Here is a 20,832-nt window from a genome sequence, read left to right as displayed (position 1 = left end):
TAATAATAATTGCAAATATCACATGAAAACAACAAACCTGTGCCTATTCTTCACCAGAAACACGTGATGGATTGCTACATTTCAGTTTCCCATTTCCATATTTGAGGAAAGAATTCTCTTTTTTTCTTAAGAGCCTAGAAATACAGACTATATATTCTGATTTGCACCTCTGAGCACTATCAGGCTGGAAGTATGGATTACTGGAACTTAAATTTATTGACAAAGACATACTTTTGAAACATCTGTGTACTTACCTTTAGGTGTAAGTAGTTCCACAAAAAAGAAATCACAGCCATAATTTAGGGACATGCAATAGTGTTTGAAGAACTGGAATGAACAATGCACTATAATTGGAAGTAATATTTGGGGAAGGGAAAAAAAAATAGGACCCTAAGCAGTTTCAGCTTTTTTTTCTTTCCTAAGTTTTAGCTTTTTTTTCTTGAAAACAAAGAAATCTTACTGTACATTTCCTCACAGCTATGCTTTACTGAAAAAAAAATATTTCAGTTTTGCCCTAAGGGATCTTATGCAACCACAGATGCTATGAAAACCAGAATTTAAATGAATGACTATGTGCTAAATGAGATGTGCAATTACAGATAGCTCTGATATCCTGTAAACATATAGGCTCAAAATGGTTCTGCCTCCAGCTGCACTATTTTGAAAACACATTGCTGGTATCACCTAAATAAATGCTTTGACCATTAGAGTGGAAAGGGTGACACTTCAAATCGTGTTTGGATACAAAATTTAAAAAGCTTAAAAACTATTCACCAGAAGGAAGACACTTATCCGGAGCATAGGACACATTTATTTTGCATAAGTGCATCAGATGACAGGAGCAGTCTAAGGCATTTTACAAGTGGTTTAATAGAAGAGACAGCACATACAATACACTCCATCTTTCTGAAGTCACATAAAAGAAAAGACAAAAAAACACAAACAAAACTTCCCATAAACCTCTTTCTTCATTATTCAAGAGGGCCATATACAGTGACTTAGAATTTGCAGACCTTAAGCTGTTGTGTTTTTTTTTTTTAACTGTTGCATCTCAGAATCATAGATCACAATGGCTCTGATATTTTAGCACTTTTAACCATTTTATAATTCATAAAGTATATAAAATGTAGTGGGGCATTTATTAGTCTTTATGGGATTAAAGCTTGGCTTTAAACCTATGCTTTTATTCTGCCAGTGATACATTAAATAAACAAGACAAGTAACACTATGGCAGTGTGAAACTTTATGGACAAAGATCAGTCCTGGAAGGGATGATACACCTTCAGTGATTCAGCCTTGAGAATCAAAAACCCATTTCAAAGTGAGGAAATAAAAATAAAAGCTCAGTTACAGCAGTCTTATGGAACACAATGCTTGCTCCAAGTTTTATCCTGGCAGCTGTCAAGCAGTTAACACCGATGAAAATGCCTACAGAACCATAAAACATTATTATGTGTACCAGAATTCTTTTACCTATATAACATGATGTACTAGAGCAATTTGGATATGAAATATTTCTCTATAACTACAATAAATCATAGCTCATATCATGCCATAGTGCTGAAAGGATGTCTAGAATTACTGCCAATGCCAGTACAACTAGAAATCAAAATCTGTCAGATCCTATACACTCAATAGTTCTCTCTTCTGTACCCATTTTAAATTGTAGAAAGCCTGTAAGAAACAATGAAACCATCTCATTATAGACACTATTACTTAAATCAAAGACTGTCAAACAGTAGCAAATTATTCTTTTAAAAGGTTGGTGACTTCAAGAGACAAGCACCCAAATAGCATATCTGCTAGCTCTAAAACACAACATGTCCTGTACACCATAACACAAACACAGCCTAAACATAGTCTTTGAATGGGCTACATAATCTTTGCCACAACAGCCTTATGTCACTTGAACTACTCAAAAAAAAAAAAGAAATGACAAAATGTGCTTATCTGTAGCGTCTACTCATGTGTAAGGACAAAGGTAATATTTCAACTAAAAGCTATACATCCAGATGACGCCTGCTCTAATACTCGATCCATGTGGAAAGATAGAAGGAATTTGGGTTGTTTAGTCTACAGGAAAGAAAACTGAGGGAAGAAATGATAACAGTTTTTTTTCAAATCAGCTTCACTGAAGAGGTGAACAAATTGTTCATGGCTAGGAAAGATGGAACCGGAAAGAATGGTTTTCTGTTGTAAACCCTCTCTTGATTTTGCACCTTTTAAAAAAATTTTAATATGGAGAAGTTGTCTCTGTGCAAAGCCACAGTGCATTCAGTGTAGTTCTCAGCATACTGTATCCAGCTGGTGTAAAGAGTTTGCAAAGACCTCCAAATTCTTCAAGAATGCGATGAATAATTAAAGCAGAAAAATAAAGACTTCATAACAAGTTTTTACACATTGTCTAGCGTCATTGAAAGGATTCCTTTCTTTTCACAGCAAGCACAAAGTTTACTGTTTGTCCGGCAATTCTGTACTTCCAATTTGATAGTCATGACATCAAACTCCTACAAAAAGAACATGCACTTCTTTTAGCATCAGGAAGAGATTTTCTGTGTAAAATTGACTTTTCACTGAACATATTAAGTTCCTGCCTCTTTTCAAGATTTCCTCTTTAAACATTGTTTTATCTTCTTCCAAAAATTATTTAGCAGCATCACCAGTATGCATAAACTTTCCAAGATAATATAAACCAGATCCAATCTCATCTTCTCATCTTGCTGTTTTCAAATATCTTCAGTGCTATCAAGCCCTCTTTTCATTCTTTCTGCCTCATACTGCCCTCTTGTACATGGATGAAACATATTTATATGTCAATAAATAGGGAAGTCATCCTTGCAAACACCAACATTTTTATTGAAGGAGAGTGAAAGGGAACTCTTGGGAGTACTGTGACGTGACAGTGTCATTCAGTATACCTACACTTACATACACTCTGTATGAAGGAGTATTAAATTAAGGAGCCTCTCAGCCAGATCTTTTTTTTTTTTTTTTTTTTTTTTTTTTTTTTTTCCCCCTCCCTTTCTCTTTTTTTTTTTGTTTTTTTGTGTCTTCCCAGCTCCTTGCTCATTCTTCTGCTGGTTTGAATCAATGCACTACTCTGACTGAATTGCTCTGAGACAATACAGTCTCATCCAGCCAGCCTTGGTCTTCTTTCAAACTCAAAACCTGGAAATAGCCTTGGCTCCACCTTTTTCCTTATTTCTTTACACACTCACCTGGTGACCCACATGCATTTGAAGTAACAAAAATGTTCTGTCCCACACATGCCAAACTTAAAAATACTTCAAATTAAAAGATTAAAAGGTTTAGGTTAGATATTAAGAAAATTCCTTATGGTGGGGGTGGTGAGGCACTGGAGCAGGCTGCCCAGAGAAGCTGTGGCTGCCCCATCCCTGGAAGAGTTCACAGCCAGGTTGGATGGGCTCTCAGCAATCTGGTCTAGTGAAAGGTGTACCTGCGCATGGCAAGGGAGTTGGAACTAAATGATCTTTAAGGTTCCCTCCAACCCAAATACTCTATTGTTCTATGATTCTTTAAACAGAGATGGAAATTGTAAGATTACATCTCCTGGATTTTAACTATTGAAACTTATGTGATTAGATATATATATATGTGGACTGAAAATGTTTCTGTCACTATTAGACAGAATACTTAACTATTGTCTAATGATTTTATACATTACTACAGATTTTTTAAAGTTGATATCCAACTACTGGAACAAACCAGTAAGCTTTTGGACTTTGTTATATTTCTGCAGTAAATCTTAATGCCATAGTTAGTTGAGCACCATTGCTACACGTTTGCAGTGCAAGGAACGCAGCTGAATCATAATATTAAATTCTCAGTACCTTATCAAACTGGCAGAGAATATAAACTCATATCCAGTTTACTCTGAGTAATGTCTCATATTAACATACCTGCGGAAAGTGCACTGACATACAGAAGAATATATCATATGAGACACTTTTCCTTTTGGGCCTGCTTTGATATTTAAAGGATATTGTTGTGCAATATTGTACTCATGAGCAATGGGATCAGAGAAATGCCATAACCTCCTACACACACATGAACTAGTTTTGGTTTACTAAAATGAACAGCTCGAAATAGCTATAGGATAAATGTCTTGAATCATGCCCTGAAGCCCCACATCCCCTAGTACTGATGGCAATCCCTAGGTGCAGGGTTTTGGTAAAACCCTCAGTTGTACAAAATGCCAGCACATACGTCAGACATCAAAGTTAAGCCCTAGCTTACTCCAGACTGCTCTTGGACTCAGGAATACAAGTATGTTTTACATCTCTTGAGGAAAAAGGATCTATTTTTGTATCTCATTAATTTAGCAAGATGATAATTTGGTGCTTCTGCTTGTGTGCTATGTAATGTGGAAGATGTAACCATGCCCTCTGCTGTGCCTGTGAAATTAATTTTTACTGTAGTCACCTGACGAGAAATCTCATTACACTCAGATACACTTGTGCAGGCAGCATGTGGGCAGAATGGAAAGGAGCAGAAAAGCTACATCCCCTATGAAAGACAGTCTGTGATCACCCCATAGATTCAAAAGTGAGCATCAGGTTATGCTATGTTTTGGATTGGATGAGGAATGAATTTTGAAGTGGATATTTCCAATGTACCAGCTTACTGTGTTTGTTTCAGAGAAGCCTTGCCTGACATGAACCGGATGCCTGACAAATGTCTACACGAGAGAACATGTTCCATAAGCATGCCTGAACTCTTCAAGTGTTGTAGGCATTTGGTCAGCTGCACAAGCCACCTGAAAACACACAGTGAAGCCATTGTCTGTTCATGGACACTTTGCTGCCCAAAACCAGCTGGATGGCCAGGCCCAGAGAGTGGAGGTGAATGGAGCTACATCCAGCTCCTGGCCAGTCACAAGTGCTGTTCCCCAGGGCTCAGTGTTGGGACAGCCCTGTGTAAAGTCTTTATCCATGATCTGGATGTGGGGATCAAGTGCACCCTGTGTCAGTGTGCAGATGGCACTAAGTTGGGTAGCAGTGTTGATCTGCTGGAAGGTAGGAAGGCTCTGCAGAGGGATCTGGACAGGCTGGATTGATGGGCTGAAGCCAAGATTATGAGGTTTAACAGAGGAAGTGCCAGGTCCTGCACTTTGGTGAAAACAACCCCAAGCAGTGGTAACAGGCTGGGAGCAGAGATGCTGGAAAGTGGCCGAGCAGAAAAGGACCAGGGTGTGCTGGTTGACATCAGCTGAAAATGAGCCAACTGTGCCCAGGTGGCCAGAAAGGCCGATGATATCCTAGCCTGTATCAAAAATGGTGTGGCCAGCATGACCAAGAAAGAGATTGCCACCCTGTATTGGGCACTGGTAAAGCCACCTCAAAATTTGGGTTAAGTTTTGGGCCACTCAGTACACGAAAGATGTTGAAGTGCTGAAGTGTGTCCAGAGAAGGTCAACAAAGCTGGGGGACAGTCTGTTGCTCAGGTCTGATGAGGAGCAGCTAGCTGAGGGAGCTGGGGATATTCAGCCTGGAGAAAATGATAACCAGGGGACACCCGATCACTCTTTACAACAACCTGAAAGGAGGCTGTAGTGAGAGGGTTAGCCTCTTTCTCACAAGTAGAAAGCCTTAGGACAAGAGGAAATATCCCTAAACTGTGCCAGTGGAGGTTTAAGTTGGATATTATCAAAAATTCTTTCATGAAAAGGGCTATTAAACACTGAACAGGCTGTCTAGGGTAGTTGGTAGAACCACCAACTCTGGAGGTATTTAAAAGACATGTGGATGTGGTGCCTAATGACATGGTTAAGTGCTGGGTTAATGGTTGCACTTGACGATCCTAAACAATTCTATGAGTCTGTGGCTATTGTCTCTACTACTTGCGAGCTGAGGCACAGTCTCAAGCTGAGGGTTCGGCAGACATGCAGGGCGTGTGCGGTGGTGCAGAGCACACACTCCCTTGGGCACTGCACCTGAGCTCTGGACTGGCTTTGCAATTGTCTGTGTAAGTGCTATGCCATACACCCAGAACCACAGCGCCGCTGGGTTTAACCCCGAGTGTGTTTACATAAGCCACTGACAGCTTCCTACTTGCAGTGTATTGGCATCCATTTAAACTTTCACATGCTGGCAGCTGAGAGGCCACAAAATTTCAGTGTGCGCTACAATTTATAAATTTTCTAGGGACTGCAGCAGCAGCACTATTTGAAACAGGTCATGAATGCAAATGATTTTTTAGCAAATAATGGCTTGGGAGAAATGTTTGTGTTTGATGAATTCCTTCAGCACTGCTGTTTATTGTCCAAAGCCAGAGGTGTGAGCTGACATGGGTGCCAAACACTGCACCACCACTGCTAACACAAACGAAACCAAAAGTATTACAAGTGCCTCACAGGCTTCTGTTTGTACTCAGCACATTAAATACAGCAGACATGAAAGACCAATGACCCACTCCCAAAATCACAGAATCAGAGAACTGGTCAGGTTGGAAGTGACTACATGGTTTACATGGTTGTCATGTGGGTTGTCCTAGAGCACACGACACAGGGTTGTACCCAGATGGTTCTTCAGTATTTCCAATAAAGGAGACTGCAATCTCTCTGGGTAATCTGTTCCAATGTGCAGTCACCTGCACAGTAAAGAAGTTCTTGCTTGTAATCAGGTGGACCATCCTGTGTATCAGTTTCTGCCTGTTGCCTCTTATGCTGTTTCTATGCTTTCAAGGCTCTCAAGCAGAGCCTTGACCATCCTCTTGACACCTTCCCTTCTGATACGCATAGACATTGACGTGGTCCCATCTCAGTCATCCTTTCTCCAGGCTGAAGAGGCCCAGCTCTCTCAGCCTTTCCTCATAAGAGATATGCTCCAGTCCCTTTCTTGCCCTGTGCTGGACCCGCTCCACTTCTCTTATGCTGGGAAACCCAGAAACGAACAGAGCACTTCAGATGTGCTTTCTCCAGGGCTGAGGAGCAGCATCACCTCCCTCCACCTGCTGGCAACACTCTTTCGAATGCAGCCCAGGACATCATTGCCCTTTCCCACAAGGGCACACTGCTGGCTCAGTCTCTTAAGCGTTTAGTGTTCGGCTACTTCACCCACCTGCGGGACCCTGCTGGGCCCTCAGCCTGAAGGCTGGGCGGTCGTGCCCCTCTCAGGTTCCGCAGCTCCCGCTGGGCGAGGCTGGCCCGGGGAAGGGCACTCGGCTCCCCGCGCCCATCAGAACGCACACCACCGAGCCCCCGCCAAAGCCAGCTCCCGCCCCAAATCCAGCCAGGCACCGGGCCCGTCCCGGGAGCCCCGCACCCGGGAAGCGCCGGGACTGGAGCTCATCCCCCGGCGGGTCACCCCTCCGGCCGGGATGGGTGACTGCTTCTCCAGGATGGACGACCGATCCCTGGCGTGCGTGACCGCTTCTTGGCATGGGTCATCGCTCCCTGGCACGGGTGGCTACTCCCCGGGATGGATGACCGCTCCCCGGGATGGGTGGCCTCTCCTCTGGATGGGTGTCCTTTCCCCCGGGATTGGTGGCCTTTCCCCGGGATGGATGGCCGCTCCCTGGGACTGGCGGCCTTTCCCCGGGAGGCTGGGCGGGTGCCGCTCCCCGGAGACCCCCGCCCGGGCGCGGGAGGAGCCGCCCCTCCCCGGCGCAGGCGCCGCAGCGCTCGGCCGGCGCCATGGCCCGCGGGGCGCTGCTCGGCGCCGTGGCGTGTCTGTGCTTCCTGGCCCCCGCGGCCCAGGCCTTCAGGAGGAGGGGACCCAGCGTGACAGCCAAGGTGACTCTCGCCCGCTGCCAGGCCGGCGTCTCCGCCGCCGGGAAGCCTCGGGACGGGGCGGGCGGGGCCTGCGGCCGTGGCGGCGGTGCCGGGGCAGCCGGCCGGCCTCTGCCCCGCGCCGCATCCCGGGCACAGAGGGCTTGGGGCGGGCTTGGCCTAACGCCAGAACTTCACCGTTTTATTAGGTTTTCTTGGTTGTTTGGTTGGTTACTTGGTTTTTAACCCCTTTGAGCATGTCGCCTTTCTGTAGGCGCTGGCGCATCGCAGAGTTCGGGCCAGCAAAGCCTCCCTCTGGCTTGCAGATGTGGAAACTTCTAAATTCCTCACCCTTCCAGCGCTGCTGCAGCCTGTGCTGCTGCCAGGGCAGTTTGTGGCTGCTGGTGCTGCCAGGCTGCCCCGAGCAGGACGGCGTTTAACTGCGCTGGGGCTTGCGTGTGCCATGGATTTTATTCATTCCTGCCTGCCCTCTCTGCTGAAACTCTGGAGAGGATCCAACGGGGCGCTACTGAGTTGATCAGGGAGTGGAGCATCTCTCTTGCCGGAAGGGCTGAGGGAGCTGGGCTTGTTCAGTCTGGGGGAGGAATGACTGAGAAAGGGCTTTTCAATGTCTCTGAGTGTGTGAGGGGAGGGTGCCAAGAGGATGGACCAGACTCTGCTTGGTGGTGCCCAGCTGATACACAGGAAGTTCCACCTGGATGTGAAGAATAACTTCTTTACTGTGCAGGTGACTGAGCACTTGAACAGATTACCCAGATTACTCCTGTGGAGTTTCCCTCACAGGACATATCCAAGAACCAGCTGGACACAGTTCTCTCCCGTGTGCTCTGGGATGGCCCTTGAGCAGGGAGGTTGGGCCAGATGACTCACTGTGTCCTTTCCACTTTGACCCACTCTGTCATTGTGTGAAGCTCTTGGTGTTGAGAGCAGTCCTTTTCTTGGCCCCGTAGGAGGTGTAGTGGTGCCTGTGAGGCGCTGCCAGCAGAGATCCATGGATCAGGGATCCGTGGGGCTCAGTGCTGCAGGGCTCCTGGGCAGGCAGGATGGATGGGCTGTGCGCCTGTTGCATATGTGGACATTGCAATGGCACTGCCCAGGAGATGGGCTTGTGGGCTGTGGGCCTGACTGGCGGGATAGGGATGCACCTAATTACTGCAGCATGACAGCATCTCTTTCCAAAAAATGTTTGGTGCAGGAGGTGGGATGTTTGGTCCAACCTTGGAATTCCATGTTTCAGCCCCCAAGTGTTTTTCCACCTGCAGTCAGGAGAGAATGCAGCCATGCTGGGAAAGACACCTGCACTCATGAAAGTGTGGCAGGGAAGGGCGGGGTAGAACTGCTTCCTCCAGCATGGCTTCAGCATCCTAAGCCATGGACTGTGGCTTTATTTCTGTGCTTCATTGCCACTGTTGTCTGCAACTGCTTACAATTTCATTGCCATGGACTTCTAGACCACAGATTTGATTTTTTTGGGGGGAAGGGTAAATTTAACCTCCAAGTAGTGTTCTGGGAATGCATTTCCATTTAATTATGCATAAAGTACTCCTTTTTCATTCCTTCTGCCTGGGCTATAATTTTATGCCCTTCTCTGATTGTTGTGGCACATGAAGAATTGCATTGCCAAACTGTCCTAGGCAGTGGTAACTTTACAAAGCTCATCAAATCACACTAGTTTTCTCTCTTGCAGGTTAAGTAGTTTTCTGTAACCTTTCTTCATATAAAAGATATTCCATACCTATTGAGCATCTGTTCTGCCCATTTTTCTACATTTTTTTAGGTTGGTTTTATCACTCGGCAGTAGAGAGGCCAAAATTACATGCAGCACTCAGGGTGTGAACTCACAGTACAAATGCAGTTATGCCCATCTCTTTACTGTATCAATTTTAATTATTTCTGGTATTTGTTTTCCTTCTCTGACCTTCACAAGCCCAAAGCCAAACCTTTCACTAAACTACAGGGTGATTCCAGATGTATTTTGGCCCCCTTGTTTTGGCTTTAACCGTATACAGTATTTTTGCATTTATGAGGTTATTACATTACCTGGTCTCTAAGAATCATGAGATCTTCCTTTCAAAGTCCCTTTAGTTTCCCTGAATAATTGAATGCTCTTGTCCATTTTTTCAGTTAGATGTACAGCATCTTGTGTAAATTGTATATGAATATTTTTATGAGAACCAGCCACTCTTACTGGTGTGTTCTTTTTTCATTTCAGTCTTGAAATACTTAACTGCAGATTGTAAATATGATTAAATATTTATAAAAATATTAATAAGACTGAAAATTTATAATGTTTGTTTTCTTTCAGAGTTTTTGCTGAAGAAGTTGGCCAGATGTTTTTTGAGATTTAAAAGTGCTGTATCAACCAGCTCAAGTGTCTACATGCTTACTGAATTTCCAGGGAACCTGTGGAAATACATTCATGAGAACATGGCTTTTCTATGCAGAAACAGCGTCTAGGGCTACCAGATATTTCCGTACTTGATTTTGTGGCCAAAAATACGCAGAGACACATTTTTAAAAGTACTGGGTTCGTTGCTTAGGCAAGCAGCAGTGCCACATGTGAAGCCTTGTGGCTGTGCTAGGCTTGCAGCGTATGACAAACTTGTCTCCTTGTGCTGTCAACAAAGTGTATGATGTTTGTGCTCTGTGGGGTGCTTGTGTGGTGGCCTTGGTCTTGTCACTTATATGTGCCTATGCATTTCAGGCAGTCCTACTAGAACAACATTTCCAGGCAAAATAGACATGCAGTGGGTTTAGAAAATGTAGGAAGGCAACACCCCTTACCAAGATAACCCTGGCAGCACAATTCAGAGAGGTTTGTGTATAAAACCGTTAAAAAGTTAGTGAAAGTGTGCTGTTAATACTTTGGGAGCCACACTTCTAAGAAGCATGTTATTCAGTGCCAAGTGTCAAGGAAATGAATGAGGTGTATCAAAAGGAATTTTATTTCCTTTATAGTGCTTTTATAGTGTTAGCCAAAAGTTCAACAGTCAAAACCACATAGAAGATCAAGAAATGGTAGAAATGTTTAGTAGGAGAGCGTGAAAGAGGCATTCACATTGGAGAGACTGTGGTCATTTATTATCATTATTGGACTAATTTCTTAGCATTACAGACAAGTAATACTTGGTTGAGTGCCACAAGGAACAGCAAATACCACATCATAGGAATACACATTGCTGTTTCCTAGAAGTTGTAATAGCCTTTATGTAAATTTTTCAGAACTTCAAAATGCCTCATTTCCTGACAGCTGTTCCTATTTTCAGTAATTATTGGAACATTTTTGCACATTCAAATATGCATTCATAGATTTTGAACTATATTAAAATGTCTTGTAACTCATTTGTCTTTTTGAAGTTGCTTTTCAGTGACATGTACATTGAAGATTGAGGCAATCAGCTGAATAATCTGGCGTGGTTATTTCTGTGCTGTGTTTGAATTCATGTTTAGGAAGGCAACTGCTTGCTTGAGCCAAAGGATTTACTTCTCAGTGTTTGTCAGTTCAGTGGAATTTAGGCTTTTGTATACGTACTGATGCCTAAAACAGTGAAGATTGTGAGTGGACAGCAAATGGTCATTTGTGGGGAGTGTCAGTACTATAGTTCCTTGTTATTTTCCCCCATATGGGAATAGAATTGTTGTTCTTCCTTACTTTCATATTTCATTTTTTCCATTCAGCTTTAAAGACTTACATGTTTGGGAAAAATCTTCTTGAGCACTATCTTCAAACTTGAGATACAGCAGTCTCACCGAGCCATTAAAAGCAGTAAGAATCAAAACATATAGTCACTGGTTCTCAAACAGTTTTCTACATAACCTGATTTTGGTGGCTCTGAAAGGATTTCTCTGAAACAGCACCCTTAGATTGCAGGATACTATTAATACAGACCAGCCAGAAGTAATTTCTTACCACCTTACTCTTTGAAAAACTTGGCTGTTTGCTGTGCTCACATCTATATCACTTTTGTTCCCTTCACAAAAATATTCAGGTGTTCTTTGATGTGAAGATCGGAGACAAAGATGTTGGCAGAATTGTAATTGGATTGTTTGGAAAAGTTGTCCCAAAGACCGTGGAGAACTTCATTGCGTTGGCAACTGGAGAAGTACGTTTGCAGTTTTCTTCCACTGTGTACTCAAGTTTGGCTTGGGAAGGCAGTGTGTATTTAATGCTGTTTCAGTTGTGAACTGTCGATCTTCATTTACTGGAGCCTGTGCACAAGTGCTGTCCCCAAGGACGTGCACTAGTGTGTGTCTTCTCAGGTCCTTGGTTCACAAGATGTAATTATGAGATGCTGGATAAGAGCACCTCAGTCTGTCCCTGCCTTGCAGATCTAGCATGTGGAGATACTGTGGTCAGATACCACCAGGCAGTGGCTTTGACCACCTGAATAAATATCTTCTTTGTGGCATTGCCATTTAGATGTTTTTACCTGCACTTCAGTTTAATGTCTTTCTTGACAGTATTATATCCCTTGGTGGTATATGCTGTGAAATCCAGCTGTTCACAACTTGCGTATTTCCATATGATTGTATATAGAACTGGATGTTATATTAATTTAAAGAATTATTTCATTTTCTTAGAGGGGATATGGATACAAAGGAAGTAAATTTCATCGTGTGATCAAAGACTTCATGATTCAAGGAGGAGACTTTACAGCTGGAGATGGATCAGGAGGTAATATACTTAGTATCTTCCAGGTTCCCTTTTCTTTGTTCAAATGTCTGCTGAAAGTATGGGCAAACCAGCATATTCCTTCATAGTTTCTGCTCAGATAAATGAAAAAACACCAAACCAGCCCACATTTGGTTTAGAGCATCTAGTACTTTTCCAAGTGTCTTGTAGCCTAAGCTGCAGCTGTTTGGATTATCTGATTTATAAGTATGTGTAGCTCTTCCTTTGTCCTCAATTTTTGCAGATAGCTCTTTTCTGTCTGTGACTTGTCCCCATTCAAGAAGCATGGCTTTGCGTGCTGGGCTGGAGCCACGTGACCAGCTGAGCTGCTCCTACAACTTACCGTCTCCAAAAGATGGATGTCTCCACCCTTCCCCTGCTCTGGCTTTGTGACAGCGCTCCTTCCCTGAGGCACTCACTGATTGCATGTATAGGTGAACCAATTCAAGTCATCCAGCAGAAGTCTAATCCGTGATGAAACAGTGAAAGCGCATAGAGGGAAGGCAGGTAGGGAAGGAGGAGGCTGTCCTCTCTGCCCTCAGCTCAGTCTGTTCTCAGGAACCTCTGAAATGTGCTGTGAGAAGGAATTTCTTAACAGGGAGAGAGAAATAAATTAGAAGATGAGGGTCATGCCCTCTCCCTGTTTTTCTCTTACTAAAATTGAAACCATAAACTTGCTGGTGCTGTGAGTCCTGTCTGTGTGTATCACTTCTCCCTCCTGAGCCTACAGAAGAACAGTTCAGTACACTCAGGGGGGCAGTGCCAGCGCAGCATATCTTGCACTGCACTTACTCTGGCTGCAGATTTCTTCTCTTCCTTTATATGCACATTCTTGACATGCTATGATTTGAACTGTCTGCATGAACTGTTAGTGATTTCCCTGCTGGGATAGAATAGAAAACACACATTCCTTTTCTAGCAGTCAACAATGGGGAAGACCATAATACCAAAGACATAGTTTTAGCATTAAAGGTAGGCAGCATTTATTTGCTTGCTGATGTTGTTTATTGAGATAGCATCTGGTGGTGTTGGGAAAAGTGTCCCCATTGTGCTAGGCACTGCACAAGTAAAGGTGAGACAGACAGCCTTCTCTTTTCAGAGTGATGGTGGTTTAACCATGACTGATGTGTTTTCTCTGAACTATTTTAGAAACGTCAGAGTCTTTATTATGTCGTGGCTGTACACATACACACCAAGTGTTTTAGTCTAACTTCCATTTGGTCTTCATATGTTTCTAAACATGCCTAAAGCAATTTCTTAGCATAAGGGAAAGGTTTAAATACTGAAATTGTCACAAAACATGGCAGTCTTATTGTTAGTGGCCATAAGTATGTACTTTAATTTGCTCATCAGGATGAAGTATACCGTTGTTCAGTGGTGTCTGTAAACCAGACCCTTGAAGGTATTCAGCTAGCTTAAATTCAAGGGATAAAGCATCATCAGCTTTGACTGTTCTTTCCTTTTGTGTGGTGGTTTAGCTTAGCTTTACACACAAAATGATTTTAGTTACGGAGTTGCTGATAACCATCAGCAATGATGGTGCTGTGTTTACTCAAACAATGAATCTTCAAGTCCTGAATTCATACTTCATTTTTCCCATTTTTGAACAAAAAGCAGCTTTCATTTGATTGATTTTTTTAAAGTTTGCTTTCTTATTTTTTTGTCATAGGAAGAAGCATCTATGGAGAAAGGTTTCCTGATGAGAACTTCAAGCTCAAACACTATGGAATTGGATGGGTTAGCATGGCTAATTCTGGCCCAGACACCAATGGATCCCAGTTCTTCATCAGTGTGACAAAGCCTTCCTGGTTAGATGGAAAACATGTAGTATTTGGCAAAGTCCTTGATGGAATGGTAAGTTTAAAGTAGTGGTTGATCGGGACAAACTGTTCTCCATTATACCCCTGTTACCATGGTTCAGAAACAGCTGAGTATCCATGTGATATGTACATGGTAGAAAATGATTGTGAAGAGCTCCAGCTGGACAATTTAGAACGCAAATAGCAGAAATGGAAACCTGAACCATGCCTTTGGCTTTCACAGCCCTTATTTCAGACTGCTAAGCACTGAAGTCAACATTGACACCTTTGCAAATTACAAATGAAGAAGGTTCAGCTCCTCCTTTCAGTAACACTGTTACCCATAAAATAATTCTTTTTCTGCAGGCTAAAATCAAATTTTGTAGTGCATGCTAGTTATGGGTAACACTTTCACTGTTAAGGGTTTTTAGAAGCATGTGAATGCAAAGCCGGCAAACACATACTGATGAGAGGCCAGATAGAATTTTAAGCTAAAAAATTATGTTTTCAAGTGATCATATTTTTATTAGTCTGGTTCTCCTTACAAATTATTCCTTTTTAATCTGTGTTTTGAAATTATTGGGGAAAACATGAACTGCTGGATGGACTTTGAGGAGTTTGAAAACTTCATCAGAATACTGGCCTCTCACTCCCACATTCGTACTGAATTCCATTTTCATGATCTACAGTAGTAGCTGTAAGTTTTTGAGAAGCTATTTAGACTTAAGTTTCAGTTTAGTCAGATTAATGGACAGATATCAAAAAAACAAGTTGTCAATATATATACCTAAATTAATTTTGTCCTTTAAAAATACTGGTACCACACTAAAAATCTGTATGTGTGTGTTATATGCTAAAGGTAAAAGCAGTAACAAGATTACTGGAAGCACAGTTATGCTGTACAGTTAGAAAAATAATAATGCTTTCCTTTTGTGATTTCTGGATTCACTTTCTGGTTACAGGCCACAGATAGAATCCTGTATGTGCCCGCTTAATCAGCTGAATGTACATTTTCAGTTGCCCCTTCAAAATGTTTCTGTTGGCTGAAGGATTTTCTAGGAGGGCAAACAGTCTTCCCTGTGCTTCTGTCAACTGTGTTTGATTTACAGAGTGGCACAACTGCTAATGTGGAAAGAAAAGGATGTGGGAAGTTGACAGGGTAAAGGTCTTTGTTCACAAGCTGGTTAATAAGCAGTGATGTTAGGTGCACTCTTTTCTTTCCGTGGCACTAGACTTCAGCCACTGGAGTTTCTTTGGCTAAACTGAACCTTTCTGTTTGTTCTTTTTTTGTTTGACAGTCTGTGGTGCACTCGATAGAACTCCAGCAGACAGATGAACATGATCGGCCCCTTCAAGACTGTGTGATTGTGAACAGTGGCAAAATAGCTGTAAAGGAACCATTTGTAGTTGAAGTTGGTGACTGGTGAGACCAATAGTCAGAATGAAAAGTAAAACTTAGTCACTTTTCTTTAATGCCAGTTTTTGACCAATCTCAATGATCCACTGAGTTTTCTCCTCAAAACATATGAAGTTACGTATAGGCAATACTTATCATTTGCCAAATACAGAAGGGATATGACAACTGTAACAACTTGTTGGAGTTGCCACTCTTTGAAATTCAAGACATATCCCACCAAATTCTAGATCTTGTAGAAAAAGCCTTTAATGAAAAAATACAGCAGTAATTCTATTTTGACAGGGTTTAAAATATAGTAATTTTGTTCTGTTTGGAAATCTTAGCAATGTTTGTTTTTGTCTTTTCAACTGAAAATATTTACTGTAACACTACCAGCATTTCTAAAAACTTAAAAAAAAAAAAAAAGGAAAATATAGAAGTGTTTTGAATAAATAAACTTTGCTTTCAGATAAATACTTGAGAGCATTTTTTACTCTACCCCCCAAGGTCTTTTTTCTCACCTCAACTGATTCCACAAAATATTCAGGGGCTTTTGCTTTTCAGGAGATAAGGTTGTAAGGTTAGAGCAGAGATGGTAAATTTTCCTAATCTAAACATGTCAGATAAAGTCCCTGTCTTTCAGAGAACCACAGTATTCAGATACCATTCTGTGATCAAGAACAAGCAGCTTTTCTGTCTTATTGAATAAGGTAGTCTGTTAGGAGCTGATTAAAACAGAAGAATTCTTGTTTTACAGCATGGTGAATTTTGTAACACTTAACTAATGCTACTTATTTTAAAGCTCAAACGCTTTTTCTTTACATTTTACTGTAAGTTTGAGAACTTTAGGTTCATTTTTTTGTGATGCTTCATAAATAACTCTTTAAGCTGACAACTGGTAGCTTTCAGAGGAGGTCACTGTAGGGTAACACTTAAGAGACACCTGTGTTAAGTTCAGGGCAGATATGTGGATTTTTTTCGTTTTGAGTTGACTGTTTTAGGACTCAAGACGGAAGAGGCAGTGCCAAGATGTGATGAAGGGCTCATCCACCTGTAACACGGGCAGGCAGCACACTGGTGACTCCTTTGCAGTGACTTGTTTCCTGAAGGGTGTCCTGAAGGAGCTCTGAGGTATCCTGAGCCAAAGTGATTCAGGGTAGAAGAGGCTGCTACAGCACAGAGCTTGTAGGTACATACTGGCATTCCGAACTTGTAGGTAGGTACCTACTGGCATTCCACTCACAAGGAAACAGGAAAAAACTGTGGGCAGGGATTTACCCTAGGTTCTTCTGAGATACCATTTGCAGTTAGAGGATGCTCCTGCTGGTTCTTCAACCACAGCCCTGGGGCCTCTCCTGAAGGTAAATACTGACTCTTCTTTTCAGAGACCTGTGAAAGGATGACTGTACTCTGCAAACAGAACTGGAGGAGAACTTGGCAAGGGTCTCTAAGTTTGTCTAGTGCTAGGCAATCAGATTTCCATTTTACCCCGATGACTTTTCTTTCTACTAGCTGGTTTAATTAAAATTCTCTGAAAAGCAGCTCTGGGAGCAGGGTTAGCAAGCAGGAGTGAGAATGCCTCAGTCTGCCAGTAGCTGAAAGCACTCCTGGTGGCTATAGACCTCATAACCTGAACAAGTGCTGCAGTCACAGGCCTAACTTTCTTCCAAGTCCCAGCTTTCCACTCTCCCCAAATGGCTTCCAAACACATTTAGTAGTTAGAGCAGGCAACCCGTGTGTCTCCAGGATCTGACTTACGTTTGTGCCCAGCTTTGCCGTTGCTGCTTTTGTGTAACACCCCCTTCTGCTGATAAGCCCAGTGACTTACTCTGTGTTCGATTAACCTTAATTTTTTTCACCAAGACATGTAGTTCTGTAAGGCTACCAAGTTCAGCTAAGCTGAGACCTAAGAGCTTTAAATGAGCACACAGGTATTTTCTCACACTTCATGGGGAGACACACATCTGTGAGACCCATCTCAGAGGACAGAATCTCAGAAAAATTTCAATAGAAAAATATCACCAAAAAAACCCACTGAAGTGGTACATTCATGTCCTAGTAATTTATTTTGTAATGTCCAGTAGCACACATACAAATTTCCAGTTAAATCTGAGCATACATACATATGTATCAGTTTTAGTTTGATCATAATATTAATAATATTCTTGCTTTAGTTTACCACAGAGTTGTATGTTGTGTGACTTATAAAATGTTAATATATGGAATACAGTCAGCAAGTTGGTGTGGAGAGTAAACAAACACACAGGTTAGATGTCATAACTGAATGGAGATATACAAAAGCCACACAGAAGCTCCTGGTAAATAAAATAGTTTCAAGTGAAATCTAGAAAATTTCCTCAGAGAGTGCTATCTGTTTCAGAATGAGAAAGCATGTTTCCAATTCTGCACACACTCTCTTCAGCACTTTTAATCCATCCAGTGCCAGAAATGGGTAATGTGCTGGGAAAAATCCTGGTGCAAAATGGTTTAGTGTTTGCTTTAAGATAAATTATAGAAATAATTAGTAAAACTTTTCTCTTCAAAGGTTAGCATAATTCAGTGTATGACTTAGAATATTTAGTGTTAAATAGAGCATGTCAATATATAGAAAGTATAAATAACTTCAATACTGTTGTTTCCACATCTTTTTTTAAAAGCAGCAACTGTAATGACAGTGATTTTATTTAAAAAGACATAATGCTTGAACTTAATCTGAGGTTGTGCCTCTTGCTTCTGAGCATAATTTTCACATCACAGAATTTTATTCCTGTTAATTCTATTAACCATGACTTCAGCTTCTTCTTGCCTTGTATTACTTCTACCTGGGCAGTAAGTGAGGATAAAATATTCCATGTAGAATGCCGTCTATAACTACATTTGGAAAGTCATCTGGAAAAAAAGGAAAAAAAAAAAAAAAGAATGAAACTTACTTTCTTGTCCATGCCAGTACAACATAAATGTTTTTGTGAAACTTAACTAGGTAAGGCCTCATTTTCCTTGGGCTACTGCATCACTCAACTGTTTATCCATGTTGAGGATGTGCTATTAGTAATGCTGTTTCAGCACTAAAGCCACTTTAGGGTAGCACTGGGCATTGCATGAATGCGCTGCCAGATTTGTAGCTTATTGATTTAAAGGGATGTTCTAATACTTAAGGCTGCTAGGCTCCAGCTCTTTATCTGAATCTTTTCTCACAAGGAAGATGGATTACACTGGCAATTCAGTTTCTAACAAAATCTCAATATACTTGAAGAAATTTCTAGATTACTACTGGGAATACTTCAAAGCTGTTTTTTGTATTGTAGTTTACAGCAGTGTTTAGACTGAGAAGACCTGAGGATGCCTGTACAAAAATGATTATTTGAGGCAAGAAATTTTCAGGTTATCCAATCAACATAAAATGTCATGTTACAAAATGTCATCCTACAGTACTTGAAGGAAAAAATCCCCACTACTTTCTTGTCACAGATGCAGAGGAAACTGCCAGTTAATTTTCACATTCCATTTGCCATGAAAGAACTGCTTGATAGAACACAATAATAGATCCATGTACATGGATGTACACTGTTAAGTTGAAAAGATTTTTGAAATGCACCAACACGTCAGGTTTTAATAAAGGGTCTATTTAAATAGGCATTAAAACTAATAATTTCTGATCATATCTTACAACCTTAAAATTGTTAGTATACTAGAAATGGATTTCCTGCTAAGAGCAAATGATTCCTGATGCAGAACTTCCCACAAAAAACAAACCTTCAACTATCAGCCTACAGATATTCACAAAGGGGAGATGCAACTTTTATAAAAAATCATTAGTACTTGATAAATTAGATCACTTAGTGTGGGTGGGAATTAGGGTTTGCCCCTAATTCTTTCACATAAATAATTTTGGAAGGAAAATACTGAGCAAAGGTAGATTTGGACCCTCTAAAAGCAATCCTTGTTGTCTTAAATGTGTTATTTCATTGTTACTAATAAAGTGATTTCAGAATATTACAGATGTTATGAACATAGATACTTTGGGATGTTTTTTATGAATGGTAACCTCCACTGTAAACAATATATGCATAATTCTACCCAGCTTCTCATAGCAAGTCATAATCATATTTTATTATCTATATTATTAAAATTATATCTTGCTAATATTTTGAATCTATTAGTGTTTCCTCAAATCCTGTAAGATCATCTGTCCCAAATCACCATGGCAGAATAACCCTATGCAGTTGTCATTAATGTTACCAAAATACACTTGTAAAGGTGATCTGATGCCTTCCTTGTAGATTAAATGATGCAGTTCCAGAAACCAGTTTTTATTGGTTCTTCTCTAACATACAGTATATATAGGAAAATAAGGATTTATTTTCAAAATTATACACCTTCACAACATTAGATTTAATGTGAGCATTTTCTGCTTAAAAAAATCCAAGCATATCAGTTTAAGTTAAATACAACTAAAGTATATGTATAACTTAAGTATAAACACAACAAAGCACAGTCTTGCAGATCTGTGACCCTTGCGTGGTTTAAAGAATCATCAGAACAATTTTCAAACAACTGACAGTAAATCTAAGATCCCACTTTTTTAGCTTCCAAAGTACCATCTCAATTTGAAGCACATTAGGTTTTTCCTTTATTTTTCTTGAGAACAATAATTTTTTCTTTCTCCCTATACCCTTACACAAAAAGTAATGTGCACTTGGGCCCTCAGACTGTTAAATACATCCTGAAAAAGGAAATCTGAAAATCAATGAGGTTTGTAACTGTGGATCTTATTTCTGGAAAAACTCTTGCAACTCAACAATGCTTAAAGCCCAGTCACTAGAATAATGGCAAGACTGTATTTCATAAAGACAGGTCACAGTGCAATGACAGGGTAAAAATGTTCTTTGAGTTATATTCCAGAAATAGTTTTTTATTTTGTTTAAAACTCACACTATTTCCTGTTTATTGAAATATGTTAACACAGGCATTCCTGTATGCAGGAAAGACTTCTGAAATTCACCTTCTCCAAGGAAAACATACAACAAATAGTTATTTGTAATGGACACTTACTTCTGGTCATAGGTTGAACAACTTTGGCTGTTTTTACAAAGGAATCAGAGTCTATCAAAGTAAGAACTGATCTGAGAGGGAAAATTTTAGAAAGCTCATCTATATTTTCTCTGTGCTGCAAACTAAAAACAAAGAAGAATTAACGGCAATGTTAGTTTTGTAA

General features: G+C 41.0%; 2 protein-coding genes across 5 annotated transcripts in view; one reads left to right on the top strand and one right to left on the bottom strand.

Annotated features, from left to right (window-relative positions):
- The first annotated feature begins 7,596 nt into the window (after positions 1–7,596).
- PPIC (peptidylprolyl isomerase C) lies at positions 7,597–16,085 on the top strand. The gene is made up of 5 exons (XM_041484145.1): positions 7,597–7,753; positions 11,740–11,853; positions 12,332–12,425; positions 14,092–14,276; positions 15,520–16,085. Exons 1-5 carry the CDS (start codon positions 7,655–7,657, stop codon positions 15,646–15,648), a joined length of 621 nt encoding a protein of 206 aa, XP_041340079.1. The 5' UTR covers positions 7,597–7,654; the 3' UTR covers positions 15,649–16,085.
- A 1,579-nt stretch (positions 16,086–17,664) lies between these two features.
- Positions 17,665–20,832, bottom strand: part of SNX24 (sorting nexin 24) — an 88,410-nt gene continuing 85,242 nt past the window's right edge. For all 4 annotated transcript variants that reach the window (XM_041484184.1, XM_041484181.1, XM_041484182.1 and 1 more), the window contains one exon: positions 17,665–18,506. In XM_041484184.1, coding sequence (XP_041340118.1) covers positions 18,436–18,506 — 71 coding nt within the window. In that variant the 3' untranslated portion in view covers positions 17,665–18,435. The remainder of the gene's footprint in view (positions 18,507–20,832) is intronic.

This window comes from Pyrgilauda ruficollis, unplaced genomic scaffold, assembly GCF_017590135.1.
Source record: "Pyrgilauda ruficollis isolate IOZ18807 unplaced genomic scaffold, ASM1759013v1 scaffold64, whole genome shotgun sequence".
NCBI classification, from domain to species: domain Eukaryota; kingdom Metazoa; phylum Chordata; class Aves; order Passeriformes; family Passeridae; genus Pyrgilauda; species Pyrgilauda ruficollis.
This window is presented reverse-complemented; position numbering and strand designations above follow the sequence as displayed.